Source organism: Hemicordylus capensis, chromosome 6, assembly GCF_027244095.1.
Source record: "Hemicordylus capensis ecotype Gifberg chromosome 6, rHemCap1.1.pri, whole genome shotgun sequence".
Lineage (NCBI taxonomy): Eukaryota > Metazoa > Chordata > Lepidosauria > Squamata > Cordylidae > Hemicordylus > Hemicordylus capensis.
This window is the reverse complement of record NC_069662.1, coordinates 62,943,468-62,958,083: the sequence shown is the minus strand read 5'-3', so window position 1 is coordinate 62,958,083 and position 14,616 is coordinate 62,943,468. Positions and strand designations below refer to the sequence as shown.

Below are 14,616 nucleotides of genomic sequence, written 5' to 3'. Positions count from 1 at the left end.
ACCCTGCTTCTTAGCCTGACCTTTAGCCAAGCTTAAGGGAGCGAGCTTCCTACTCATGTGCGACCTCAGGCTGCTTCCACAGAGACGGACACCTAGAGCACCCATCTCCTGGGGAAATCCCCTAATGCATTGTGCATGTCATACGGTGCATTGTGGGATTTACGGAGGCCAGGATGACGCATCCCGGCCTCCAGAGCTCCATGCTGCAACCATACAACACAGATCTTCTGGACACACAGTCTGCGCTTTCAGCAAGGTCAAGTACCTGTCTGTGGGGGAGGTGAGTTAAACAAGCCTTCCTGTCCGCCCAGTCATGTGAACAACATCTTTATGTTCCAGAGACCTCTAACCACATGGGGGGGGCGCAGCAGGGGAGTTGGACTGTCGCACTCCACACCCTCATATGATGTGTGGCTGTGTAATGGTGTACAGTCATCCCTCACCAACTGTGAGTTTTCCAATCACGGTATTGAGTATCTGCGACTGGGAAATGGTGGCAAGTCTTGCCAACCACAACCCAAGTATCTGTAGTTTTGCAAGAATTTTTGGCAATAGTGTGTGTAGGGGAGTTACCCTTCACTCCTCTTTCTGACTCATGGTGATTTGCGGGGATTTGGAGTAATTTTTTTCTGTTTTTTACAGTATTTTGTGGTCCTTTTGTGACTGTGATTGCCCTAGCCCCGTTTGCCATTGATTTTAATGGTTCGCCAACCGCAAGGTTTGGCAAGCCATTGCCAAACCTTTGCCAAGTCATCCCTCACGGTTGGCGAGGGTTGACTGTACTGAGAGAAGGGGGGCACGTGTACACACACACCTCAAGGGATTAGGACTGGTTGGGATATATCATCTAAAGTGGACCTGCTTAATTTTGTTCTCCTCTACCCCTACTATTACAGATAAACTGTTTGTGTTTGGCTTCTGATAAGGTCTGAGATTCAGTGAGTCTGAAAGTTGCCTGTGATCTGCAGGCTGCATAGTTTATTAAGGCCAGCACAGCCACTAGTTGATAGCCAATGCATACTTACCTGGGAGTAGAGATGTGAAGGCCTGGTGGGGTGGGAACTGAAAATTTCAGAGGGGGAACACAGACTTGGTTTTTTCCGAAAATTTGGTGGGGGGAAATGGATTATGAAATATTGTCTTTTGGAATAATGAAATGATGGAATGGAATGGAATAATGAAATAATGATGAAATGAAATGGAATAATGAAACAAATAAGAAAAGGTGTTCAGATATATTCATAGAAGGAAAGGTGTTCTGCAATCCAAGGAAGGATTCATGAAAGGTGTTATGCAATTCTTGCAAGAAGCAAGCTTCTTGCTTGCTTCAGATTCCTTCCTTCTTCTATAGCATGTGAAAGAACCTGGTCTATGTTTGGAAATATATCAGATCAAGAGATAAAGGAACATGAGAAAAGGTAGAGAAACTTGTCTCATTACAGGCAATTCAGATTTCATAAGCCATTAGATCAGAAGAAGCAGAACGTGCTGATAGTGATACAGTACTTTTTAAGTACTTTTAAATACCAAGGTTTCTTAACCTTGGCCCTCTAGATGTTGTTGGACTACAACTCCCATCATCCCCAGATATGGCCTTTGTGGCTGAGGATGATGGGAGTTGTAGTCCAGAAACATCTGGGACCCAAGGTTAAGAAACCCTGTAATATACCAAACATGATCAATGTTATGAGCAAAGTAGGTTATACATAATAAATGCTCCTAAAGAAACAATGTGACTTTAGACCCGTAAAGGGCACCAGAAAAAAAAAGAGAATATTGCATATATTTCAATTATTCCCAAAAGTTTCATTTTCCACCCACCCACCTGCAAAACAAACAAACAAACAAACAAACAAAACCCCTAACCCAGAAAAAATAAGGGTGTTTTTTTAAAATAACTTCAAAATTTCTGGAAATTTTACATTTCTACCTGGGAGTAAGAGATGAAACCCAAATTTGAACATACCGGAATTTACATATAATAGGATTAAGCCGTTAGATTATAAGCCTGCTCTAACATAAGGGCAGACTGTAAATGGGTCTATAATAATAAATTCAAAAGGATCCCACTGTACTGAAAACACACATGAATATTATAGAATGGAAAACTAGAAGCTCATGTTTAGGATTTGGCCTGTCAACCTCAAAATGTGCTTGGTCTCTCCCCACGCCTTTGCTCTTCTCCACTCAGCTCCTCTCTCTACAGCTAAGCTATGCTCCCAAAGCACAACAAGCAAGCCTCTGCAGTCAGCTGCTTGGTCCTAAATGATATATGTTTTATGTCTATTCAATGGTGACTTGTCATCTATTTGAACCATTGTCCCTATCAGTCTTTCAGAGAGAGATGAAGTGGCAGTTTAGCCTATGAAGATCTCATCTACTCATCAGTGAATACCAAGCTCCCTTTCCTATAATATGGCATGAAATTTGATTGCATCACTAAGGGGCTGAATAACCTCAGTCACAGTCAATGTAAAGCCAAATATGTTTCTCCTAAAATTTTGTTTTAGAAAAATGTTTGATTAAGTATCCTATGGTCATCTTGTACTGATGGCCATGCAAGGACCAATACCCACAAATTGTTGTAGTGAACCTATGTCAACCAGTAGGATATGGAAACAAAAGCTAATGTAGTAACAGAGACACATAGCATCTCTAACCACTGGACACCAGTCACTATGGCGCTTTTCAGACATATGTACAATGACTACCATAAGGAGGATGGCATTGCAGCCACAGGCAACTTCCATAATCTGTGCTTATTAAGAACACTAGTATTTTTAAGCCTGTTAAAATAACGGGCGCTAGTAGACCTTTGGGGCAAGCCTCCTCCTCCTCCATACCTCCTCCGCCGCCTCCACCCAACCAGGCCCACCGCCTCCTCTGGCCGAGGCCGCGGCTCCGCCGCGGCCTCGGCCACACCACGTCCTCCACCCGGCCGGGCCCACCGCCTCTGGCCCCACACTCTTGCCTCTCTTCCCCTCCCTCCCCCTAATCTCTTGCCCTCCCTCCCCCTCCCACCCCCTCTCTCTCCCTCCCCTCCCTCTCAGCCTCCTGCCCCAGTCCCTCCTGCCCTCCCCCGCCCCACTCCCACTTGCCCTTCCCCCACCCCCTGACCGACTCCCTCTTGCCCTCCCCCCTGCCCCACTCCCTCTTGCCCTCCCCTCTTGCCCCTCCCCCTCCCCACTGCCCCTCCCTCTTGCCCCTCCCCCTCCCCACTGCCCCACTCCCTCTTGCTCTTCCCCCTCCCCCACTCCCGCTTGCTCTTCCCCCTCCCCCCGACCCACTCCCTCTTGCCCCCCCTCCCCACTCCCTCTTGCCCTTTCCCCTCCCCCCGGACCCACTCCCTCTTGGCCTCCCCCCTCCCCCCTGCTCCCTCCCCTTGCCCTCCCCCTCCCCCTGCATTTTTAAAAGTTGGCTGCTATCGGGGAAATGGAGGGCTTTAGGGCCCAGCGGACGCAGGCAGCTGAAGGTGCTAAAAAGAATAGAGGAACTTGGCTGGGGTGGCCAGTGGCGCCTCTTGAGAGCCGCTGCAGCCTCCATGGCTCCCTCTTCGCTCGCTGTGCTTTTGCACCTGGGGAGGGTCGCCGCCCTTGCAGGAGCCGCCGCCGCCATGCGGGAGACGCTGTTCAAGGACCACTTCTGGGTGAGGTTGCGGCGCGGGTGTCAGTCCGGCGGACAGCCACCGCTCCCCCCATTCCCACCTTCTGCCCCGGTATCGGGGCCCACTGCGGGCTGCCCGCCCGCTGCCGGGCCGGCCCCGCAACCACCACCCATTGCTCCGCCGCAGCCACCGCCGACATGGGCCCCAGTCGCCGCCGCCATCGCCCCCCCATCGCCCCGCCACGGCGGGGCCAGTTCCGCCGCTGCCACCTCTGCCCTCCCCACAGCCCGTCCAGTCCCGGCCCCAACATGGCCGCCTGGTGCCGTTTCTCCCTTGGTCCGGTCCGGCTTCTTCTTGGCCCGCCGCTCTCCTGTGGCCTCGGCGTCTCTGTTCCCTGCCCCAGTCTCCGGCCGGGCCGCCTCTGTCCCCCCGTGATTTCCCCTCCTGGCCCTGTCTCCTCCTCCTGGTCCCAACATGGCCACCTGGTGCCTGCGGCCATTTCTCCCTCGGCCGTTCTGGGCATGCGCTCCACGCATGCCCAGAACGGCCGAGGGAGACACGGGCGCAGACACCGAAGGACACGGGCGCACACCCAGGCACTTTATTATAGAGGATAAGAACAGCCCTGCTGGATAAGGCCCAAGGCCTATCTAGTCCAGCATCCTGTTTCACACAGTGGCCCACCAGATGCCACTGCAAGCTACAGGCAGGAGTTGAGGGCATACCCTCTCTCCTGCTGTTACTCCCCCACAACTGGTACTCAGAGGCATCCTGCCTTTGAGGCTGGAGGTGGCCTGTAGCCCTCCAGCTAGTAGCCGATGATAGAACTCTTCTCCATGAAGTTATCCAAACCCTTCTTAATGCCATCCAGGTTGTTGGCTGTCACCACATCTCATGGCAGAGAATTCCACGAGTTGATTATGCATTGTGTGAAAATGTACTTCCGGTTGTTGGTCCTAGATTTCCTGGCAATCAGTTTCATGGGATGACCCCTGGTTCTAGTGTTATGGGAGAGGGAGAAGAAGTTCTCTCTATCCACTTTCTCCACACCATGCATGATTTTATAGACCTCTATCATGTCTCCCCGCAGTCGTCTTTTTTCTAAGATAAAAAGCCCCAGGTGTTGTAGCCTCATAAGAAAGGTGCTCTAGGCACCTGATCATCTTGGTTGCCCTCTTCTGCACCTTTTCCAGTTCTACAATGTCCTTTTTTAGATGTGGTGACCAGAATTGTACTCAGTACTCCAGTTGTGGCCGCATCATAGTTTTGTATAAGGGCATTATAATATTAGCCGTTTTATTTTCAGTCCCCTTCCTAATGATCCCTAGCATAGAACTGGCCTTTTTCACAGCTGCCACACATTGAGTCAACACTTTCAATGAGCTGTCCACCACAACCCCAAGATCCCTCTCCTGGTCAGTCATCAACAGCTCAGATCCCATCAGCATATACTTGAAGTTGGGGTTCTTCATCCCAATGTGCATCACTTTACACTTGCCAACACTGAACCACCTTTTCCACTTTGTTGCCCATTCACTCAGTTTGGAGAGATCCTTTTGGAGCTCCTCACAATCCGTTTTGGATTTCACTACCCAAAAGAGTTTGGTATCATCTGCAAATTTGTCCACCTCACTGCTTACCCCTACTTCTAGATCATTTATGGATAAATTTAAAAGCACTGATCTCAGTACAGATCCCTCCATTGTGAAAACTCTCCATTTATACCTACCCTCTGTTTCCTGTCTTTCAACCACTTCGCAATCCACACATGTACTTGTCCCCTTATCCCATGACCGCTAAGTTTCCTCAGGAGTCTTTGATGAGGAACTTTGTCAAAAGCTCCCCCCCACTTTTTTGTCACCTTGCATTTCTTTTGCCAGAGTTTTTGTTCCTTTCTGTTCTCTACATTTGGACAGGCCTTCCAATTTTGGGAAGAAGTCTTCTTCCCTTTTATGGCTTCCTTAACGGTACCTGTTAGCCATGCTGGCATCTTCCTGGACTCAGTGGTACCTTTCCTCTTTTTGGGTATACAGTCTAACTGGGCTTCTAGTATTTTGGTTTTGATTAAACTCCATGCACTCTGGAGCGAAGTGACTCTCCTGATTTTCCCTTTTAGCTTTCTTTTCACCATACTCCTCATTTTAGAGAAGTTTCCTCTTCTGAAATTCAAAATGTCTGTGTTAGACTTCCTTGGTGATTCTCTCCCCACATGTATACTGAATTTGATAGCACTATGGTCACTGTTCCCTAAAGGGTCGATGACACTGACATCACACATTCACTCTGCTGGTTCATTTGGATCTCTTAACAGCTTTCAATACCATCGACCATGTCATCCTTCTGGATCACCTGAGGAATTTGGGGATAGGAGACACGGTTTTACAGTGGTTCCACTCCTATATCTCAGGTAGATTTCAGATGGTGGTGCTTGGTGACAGTTCTTCAAAATTATATTTTTGCTACTATATGGTGTCTCTCAGGGCTCCATTCTGTCACCAATGCTTTTTAACATCTACATGAAACAGCTGGGTGAGGTCATCAAGATTTGGTGCTGAGTTATCAATATGATGACACCCAAATCTATTTCTCGTCATCAATATCAAGAAATGGCATTAGTCCCTTAAATGCCTGCCTACAGGCAGTAATGGACTGGATGAGAGAGAATTCTCCCTCAGAAGAGGGTTGTATCCGCTGCCTATTATGGATTGCCTCGGCCTCCTGCTCCTAGACAGGGCCAATCACAGAGCTTTGCTTACTACCAGGAGGGAGGAGCAATCCCCTCAGCCCCCAAATTTTCACCTGTCTCGCTCCAGCAGGTGCCAAAATTTATTGCTCCATTAAACACTAGCTTTTTCTTGCCTTTGACTTGTCTCTCTCTCCCCCTTAGTTTTCTTGCATGGATTACAGCTAGCTAGGGGGGACCAGGGAGACAGATTACCTGATGCGCGCTTGCGTGCCACCATTTTGGGGAGCATTCAGGCTGACACAATCAGGGGGGTGCATGGCCAGCCTTCCGGCTCCCAGATCCTTGGGTGAGGGGCCACCTGACTTGTCACCCTATGGGTCTACTGTTCCAGCATGCTCATCCTCTGCTGGCCCTGCAATGCCTTCACTGCCGATTAGGTTCAATCTTGTAGACCCAGGCTCCTGATTCAGGCACGGAGGGAGAGCTTTCAGGGGATGAGGCTGAGTCCGTCACAGTTCAGCAGCCTCCTTACTGTTTGTTTTCTCAGGCTGACTACTGTTTTGCGGGCATAAGGCCCACAAAAGCCTCTGACTGAAAGGGGTGGCCCAGCCTTTTTTTGAGAATGCTGAGGGTGACCCAGCAGTCCTTCCTTCCCCTAGAGCGCCCAAAGTGTCAGTCCCCTTTCTGCTGTTACTCTTGGATATCATCCAGGCAGAATGGGATAAGCCTACTGAGAGTAAGGGCCGCCCGCCCGCAGTTAGGCGGGTCTATAACTCAGGCAAGACCATCATGGATAAGCTTAAAGTGCCACCTATTGATACTGAGGTGGCAGTTTTAGTGACAGGGGTCATCCTTCCCAAGGATGGGGATGATGTGCTAAAGAATCTCAATGACAAAAAATGCAATGCTGCATTGCGTAGGTTGCACGAGGCCACCGCCCTTTCTCTACATGCTTCAAAGTCCAGTTCCACTTTTGCCAGGGCAGCTGTTTTGTAGGTTAGAGAACTGACCCCACTGGTCCCTCCTGAACTGGCCGCCCAAGGACTTAACAAGGTGAGAAAGGCTGCCACCTTCATGGTGAATTCCTCACTGGACACATTTTAATGATATCTAGTTTTAATTGTAATTTTAATCTGCTTTTAATTATTTTTTATTGCAATTATGATGTATTTTTTATTTTAGTGTAAACTACCCTGAACCACATTAGGAAGGGTAGTATAGAAATCAATCAATAAAGAAATTCTCTGTACTGTCTGAAAGGAGCCCTTGTGCACATATGTCGTGCATATAACAGTAGAGCTTCTCCCTCATGGATATACCTGCAATAAAAAGATCAGAAAACACTCAAATTGCTTGCTGACTATGTCCCTCCATTACCTATGCACATCAGGAATGCCATGGTGATTGTTTCCTTACCAGGTATGTGCATACCCTCTCCCACATACAAGGAACAAGCATACTGCCAAAGCCATGCACATTTTTGATGGTATGTTTTCAAATTATTTAATACGAAAAAGACAAAAAGTAGTTATCATAACTCCTTAGACTATACATCATATTTTGTGTACACAAAAACCACAGCTACTTCAAAGTATATTGGAAAACTGAAAATATACAGAGTCCTTATTTAATTAAACTGAACACACTCAGATTATCTATGCATAATCCTCAAAATTGACAAAGGGGCTGCAAAAAGGGGAGAGAAGTTGGGTTGACTGACTCCTGTTCTGTAAGTTTCTATACAGTAAGGAAGACTTGCTGGAATAGGTTCTTCGGTTTCAAGGCCCACTGATGTATGACATCAAATGTGGTTTGCAAATGCAAAGGCAGTCTTGTTGCTACTTATGAATACTGATTAGTAATTCCAGAGACACAAAGCCCAAGGTGGGACTGTACTCAGATTGTTTAAAAAAAAAAACAGCAACAGAAAAGCACTCATTACATCCCACTGAAAGTTCATGACAGCAGTCCTTTTTTTTATTACTACTCATCCTCGAAGTCTTTCAACATTTACAGTAGTTTGTCTTGTCCAAAGCCATTTAAATAAAAGATAAAAATCAACCAAACATTTCTTTTGAAATGTATCCCTCTATTACTGGCATGACAATACCCATCAAATCTGTAGTGCCCCCCATCCCCTTCTAATCACTGGATATTGAACCCTTAAATGCCTTTAAAAATATTTAAGTTGTTTTAAAAAAATAAATTAACCAGCTGGTTTTCAAATGAAATTATAACAAATGATAAATTGTAAACTGTGTGTTGTGTAGAAAAATATAATACAACTTAAGAAGATTTACTACATTTTAAGACTAATTCTCAAATATTGGAATAATTTTGATATGGGGTTTTAGTTCACAGAGTACATACATCTTTGGTGCTCAAGTGCCTACAGAAATTGGAAAACTGACAAGCCATATGTCATAATCTGCATAAAAGTCTAGGAAAATAATAAAACACTGTTATAATCAGATATCTCATGATGAACTACTTTAGGAGCAATTTTTACCCTTAAAGAGCCAAACATGTTTGAAGTTGATTGTACCTCTCTAGAAGAGAAGAAAAATACAAAAGTAACAGCATACCCATCTACGTGCACAAGGAAAGCCAGCAATGCTTCTGTAATATACCACCCATTGATACAAACTGCCACAGCTGAAGTTATTTCTCACCGCTCCTAATGTTGGATGTTCATATAAATAGTATTGGATTCTATTTAAGTTTAGATAGCTATACTATTTGTACTCATTTGCACTGAAGCATATGTTGTACTGAGATGCTTTACAGGACTGTAACAAGAGGGTTGGGGGTTGTTTTAAAAGAAATGTGCAATACAGACACACAGAGGTTACAATCCAACACAAAGTCTATTGGTTTGGGTTTAAGTATTTCTAGGTCCACACCTGGCTGTGGTCACCTTCAAAAGTTGGATTGTGCCACAGGCCTTCTGCACAACCAAATAGTACCAGTGGCAAAGCAATTGCACTAATGGTATTTTCAGCATCTTGGACATGTTGTTTTTAACTTTTTTTTTTAAAGGAGAAATTTCCTAGATTCTACAAGCAGCTAAGCACTAGTCTGGAGTTAAAAACCTAGCACAAGCTGAATATGGCACGAATGGTAATAAAAACCTACTGATTATTTAACTGCTTATTAAATTTGTACACCACCTATCCTCACTGGTACCAAAGGGAGTTAATTATTATTCTATAATAGTATCCCCTTTTCAGTTTCTGGTGAACTTTTATGCACTACAAAAATACCATTGTGACTAACTATAGTGCTTAGTTCACTCTACACTTACAGAAATCAATACCATAGATGATGAACAATTTTATACTTGTAAAAACATATTCTGTATATCTAGAACTATTCTTACAACATTCGAAGATAGGGGCTGACTTCCATGGAAAAATCATGTCTGAAGATACGTATAGGTATTATTTGAGGGTCAAACTAGTAGGGGTGTGTACGGAACCGGTTTGGTTTGAATCTGGACTGGATTCAAACTGGCCCAGTCCCGGGTCTGGCTGAACTGGGTCGGGTCCGGCAATATACTTGTAAAGAGCAATCCTGGTAATGATTCCCCTTTACAAGTAAAGGGGGACTCTCTATCATAAGGCTGGAGGAACAGCTGAAAGGGTACTTAGTACCGTATATTTTCAGGTGAGTCTACGAGTCTGTGGCAGCAGGGCCCCCAACCCCCCCTCCCCCTCTGGCCTCCTGAAGGACAGCCGGGCCAGCTGCAGCCTGGTTCTCCGCCCATGGGCAGAGGCCATTTGTGTTACCATGCAAATTGTGGATGGCCTGGGCCTTCAGGGAGCCGATGGGGGTGCTTGGAGGAGGAGTCTCCAAATGTCTTTGGAGACTCCGTCATTGCCTGAAAATTGAAGGTACTAAGTACCCTTTTGCTTGTGTGTCCCCCCACTCACCTCCACCTTATAAAATGGAATTTCCCTTTACAATATATTCCCGGGCCAGTTCAAACTCAGACCGGCTAAACTGGGCTGGTTTGATTCAAATCAAGCCGGCTCACACATCCCTACAAACTAGCTATGATGGCAGTAGATATGAACTTAAAATTAAGATCCGCACCAATCACAGTCATATCTATGTGTATGTGCATGTGCATATAGTTTTAACTGCAAAGGGGGAGTGTGGGCAAGGGGTGCTAAACCATCTTCCTGCTTGCAGCTTTCCACTCTGCAGTCCAGATGCACTCTCCAGGTGCATTCATCCCTAGCAAAATCCCAATTCTGCAAGTGAACATGGCTAAGAGGAGGGCCATGGGGTAAGAGTCTGTGGCAAGTAGTTGGTGGAAGAAGCATGCACTCTTCACTGGCATGCCTCTTTTGCTGTTAGATAGGATGGAGACATACACTGACCCACACATGCACACACCTACTTTCTTTCCATGTGGCTGGGGCAGACTAACACATTTAAACTCACATTGATCTGCTGTCAAATGTCTAGTTTGCTTTGGAGTGCATAACATAAACAATATACTAAGAGTATGTGGCTCTCGGCTAAATATCACCTCAAAGCTCTGTGAAGGAAAGATGTGATATGTTTCAGCTGAAAGCTTGACACTTGTATTTTCAGTTCGAACCAAGGTGTTGGCCAGTCATCCAGCATCTTTAAAGTAATATTTATCCAGCTTCCTTAAAACTATGAAAAAGCAGTCCCTACAACTCTATTTCTTGGGAGGAAATGCCTACAATAGAATTTGCATTTCCTTCAGACTGTGTTGCTTTGGGTCTAACAGAAAAGAAAAGGCAGTCCCTACAACTCTATTTCTTGGGAGGAAATGCCTACAATAGAATTTGCATTTCCTTCAGACTGTGTTGCTTTGGGTCTAACAGAAAAGAAAAGACAGACACATTGGAAAAGAGAAAACTACAACTTTACAGTAGTTCAACTTTTCTCTCACTGTGAATCGGTTCCAAAGCAATGTTTTCACACTGGGCATGTTGCAAAACGATGGTTAATCACTTCCAAAAGGGAACAACATAAACAAAAAGGAGTCATGCTATTGTAATACAACATCAGTAGGATGATGAACTGGCTCAAGAATAAAATGCAGTGAAACACTGCCAGGGGAAAAAAAAATCAGTTATGATGGTTTAAATTGGCAGTTTCTCCAAATCTTGATTGCCATTTCATGTAATTCTTGGCTTCTGCAATGAAGATTTTCTGTTTGCCAATCTGGACTTCCTGCAGAGTTCAATACAAATCTGTTCTCTTTTAAAAGAACCATACTGTTCAGCAAGCTTCAAGTCCTCTTTAGGTACAGAAAGCTATGAAAATGCTAAAGACAGACAAAATTGCAAATCCAATTTGCTATGGAGCTCCTCAGTGCAGTTTACCAACTTCTACTGTTCGTATCTGAATTAAGGCTTCACCAAGTATGTAGTACCACTTTTATTTTTAAACAGATGCCACACTTCCATGCGGTCCTGCTACACTGTGAACAGTACTTGCATCAATTGTCTTCATGGGCAAAATAATATCTAACTGGTGGTCCTGGCAAGTCTTCTTCACCATCTGTTTCTGGAGCAAATGACACTGTGAGGTCCACATATTTCTTATCTGCTGATGGTTTCACAAGTTTTTGCATCCTACAAGATAGGAATCAAATATCAGGCAACAGCAAAAGCAGCATAAAAGAGTCAAGCCACTTGTCAAGACTAGGAAGAAATATTAACATTCACAAGAGACTTTTTCAAAGATGTGGATCAGGCAAATCCTCTAAAAGAAAACTTTAGCAAGTAGGGATATAATTAAGGCCAATTTTGAAAGATAAAAATGTATTAAACTTAAGGCTGCTTACCTGAAAAGGGTTCTTTTGATGGTCATCTGTCCAGTCACACTCACACAGATGGGCTTTGTGCCTGCGTGAAGAAACATCTAGAACCTCACAAGTTCTTCTGTTTTTTCTTCTCCAGGCCACCAGTTAGGCTCCTCCCCTCCAAGCCTAGGTTACGTGTTCCGCACTCTCCTCCTCAGTTCCAGAAAAGCCTGTGAGGTTCCAAATGTTTTTTCACGCCGGTGCAAAGCCCATCTGTGCGATGGACAGAGACCATCCAGAAGAACTTATCCTAATAATACTTTGGATTGCACCTCCCATCTGGAAGGTGGCAAAGGAAGCTGGATGCTACTGATTGGGGCTCTATGCTTTGCAAACTTGCCCAGCTTCATGACAGAAAAGCAATGTTTAGGCTGAGCTCTCCAGAGGTCACCGTTCTTGCTTGCGAAGCTTTTTCTCCTCCTCCTCCTCTCCCCCACCCTTCTTTCTTCCTTTACAAACCAACTGAGGGGGCTCTGCTCCAGGTGCCGAAGATGAGGGACTCTGGAATGCTCTCCCAGTGGCTATTCGCTACTCAGTCTATATCAGAGTTTTTAGAACACGTGTTGTCTTGGCTTTTTACCCAGGCTTTTACAGTGAGGGAAATAAGTATTTGATCCCCTGCTGATTTTGTCCATTTGCCCTCTGACACAGAAATGACCAGGCTATAATTGGAATGGTAGGTTTATTGTAGCTGTGAGAGACAGAATAACAACAAACAAGCCCTCAAAAGCCCAGTGCCCAAAAGTCAGCGATGGATTTGCATTGTAGTGAGGGAAATAAGTATTCGATCCCCTATCAACCAGCAAGATTTCAGGCTCCCAGGTGTCTTTTCACTATATGCAGGTAACGAGCTGAGATGAGGAACACCTCTGTAAGGGAGTGCTCCTAATCCCAGCTTGTTACAGTACCTGTATAAAAGACACCTGTCCATAGAAGCAAGCAATCACTCAGCTTCCAAACTCACCACCATGCCCAAGACCAAAGAGCTGTCGAAGGATGTCAGGGACAAGGTTGTAGACCTGCACAAGGCTGGACTGGGCTACAAGACTATTGCCAAGCAGCTTGGTGAGAAGGTGACTACAGTTGGCACGATAACTCGCAAATGGAAGAAACACAAAATAACTGTCAATCTCCCTCGGTCTGGGGCTCCATGCAAGATCTCACCTCGTGGAGTTGCAATGATCATGAGAACGATGACAAAGCAGCCCAGAACTACACGGGGGGGAACTTGTCGATGATCTCAGGGCAGCTGGAACCATAGTCACCAAGAAAACAATTGGTAACACACTACGCCGTGAAGGACTGAAATCTTGCAGTGCCCGCAAGGTCCCCCTGCTCAAGGCAGCACATGTACAGGCCCGTCTGCAGTTTGCCAATGCACATCTGAATGATCCTGAGGAGAACTGGGCGAAAGTGTTGTGGTCAGATGAGACCAAAATCGAGCTCTTTGGCATCAACTCAACTCGCCGTGTGTGGAGGAGGAGGAATGCTGCCTATGAGCCCAAGAACACCATCCCCACCGTCAAACATGGAGGTGGACACATTATTCTTTGGGGATGTTTTTCTGCTAAGGGGACAGGACACCTTCACCGCATCGAAGGGACGATGGACGGGACTATGTACCGTCAGATCTTGGGTGAGCACCTCCTTCCCTCAGCCAGGGCATTGAGAATGGGTCGTGGATGGGTATTCCAGCATGACAATGACCCAAAACACACAGCCAAGGCAACAAAGGAGTGGCTCAAGAAGAAGCACATGAAGGTCCTGGAGTGGCCCAGCCAGTCTCCAGACCTTAATCCCATAGAAAATCTGTGGAGGGAGCTGAAGGTTCGGGTTGCCAAACATCAGCCTTGAAACCTTTCTGACTTGGAGAGGATCTGCAAAGAGGAGTGGGACAACATCCCTTCTGGGTTGTGTGCAAACCTGGTGGCCAACTACAAGAAACATCTGACCTCTGTGATTGCCAACAAGGGTTTTGCCACCAAGTACTAAGACATCTTTTGTGAAGGGATCGAATACTTATTTCCCTCACTACAATGCAAATCCATCGCTGACTTTTGGGCACTGGGCTTTTGAGGGTTTGTTTGTTGTTATTCTGTCTCTCACAGCTACAATAAACCTACCATTCCAATTATAGCCCGGTCATTTCTGTGTCAGAGGGCAAACGGACAAAATCAGCAGGGGATCAAATACTTATTTCCCTCACTGTATATGATTGTCTCTAGGGATGTGCAGACTGGTCCGGAGGTTCGGGATCAAACCGAACCCCACCCCGGTTCCATCTAGATTGGAACTGAACCTCTGGGCAAGTTCATGAATTTTTAGAAGTTTTTTTTTTTTTTTTAAACAAAGATACAAAAAATAGAAGTACCTGTAGCCCCTTTGGGGGGCTTCCTGTAGGCCGCGAGGGAGGGGGTCCGCAAAGGTTCCCCCTCCCCCCCGGCCTCTGAAATCACCGCCGTGCCCAGGTAAAACAAC

At 45.9% G+C, this 14,616-nt stretch overlaps 1 protein-coding gene across 5 annotated transcripts in view; it reads right to left on the bottom strand.

The window, feature by feature from the left end:
- Positions 1-7,777: 7,777 nt before the first annotated feature.
- Positions 7,778-14,616, bottom strand: part of UBA6 (ubiquitin like modifier activating enzyme 6) — a 134,111-nt gene continuing 127,272 nt past the window's right edge. For all 5 annotated transcript variants that reach the window (XM_053260682.1, XM_053260685.1, XM_053260681.1 and 2 more), the window contains one exon: positions 7,778-11,908. In XM_053260682.1, the coding sequence (XP_053116657.1) occupies positions 11,773-11,908 (136 nt within the window). In that variant the 3' untranslated portion in view covers positions 7,778-11,772. The remainder of the gene's footprint in view (positions 11,909-14,616) is intronic.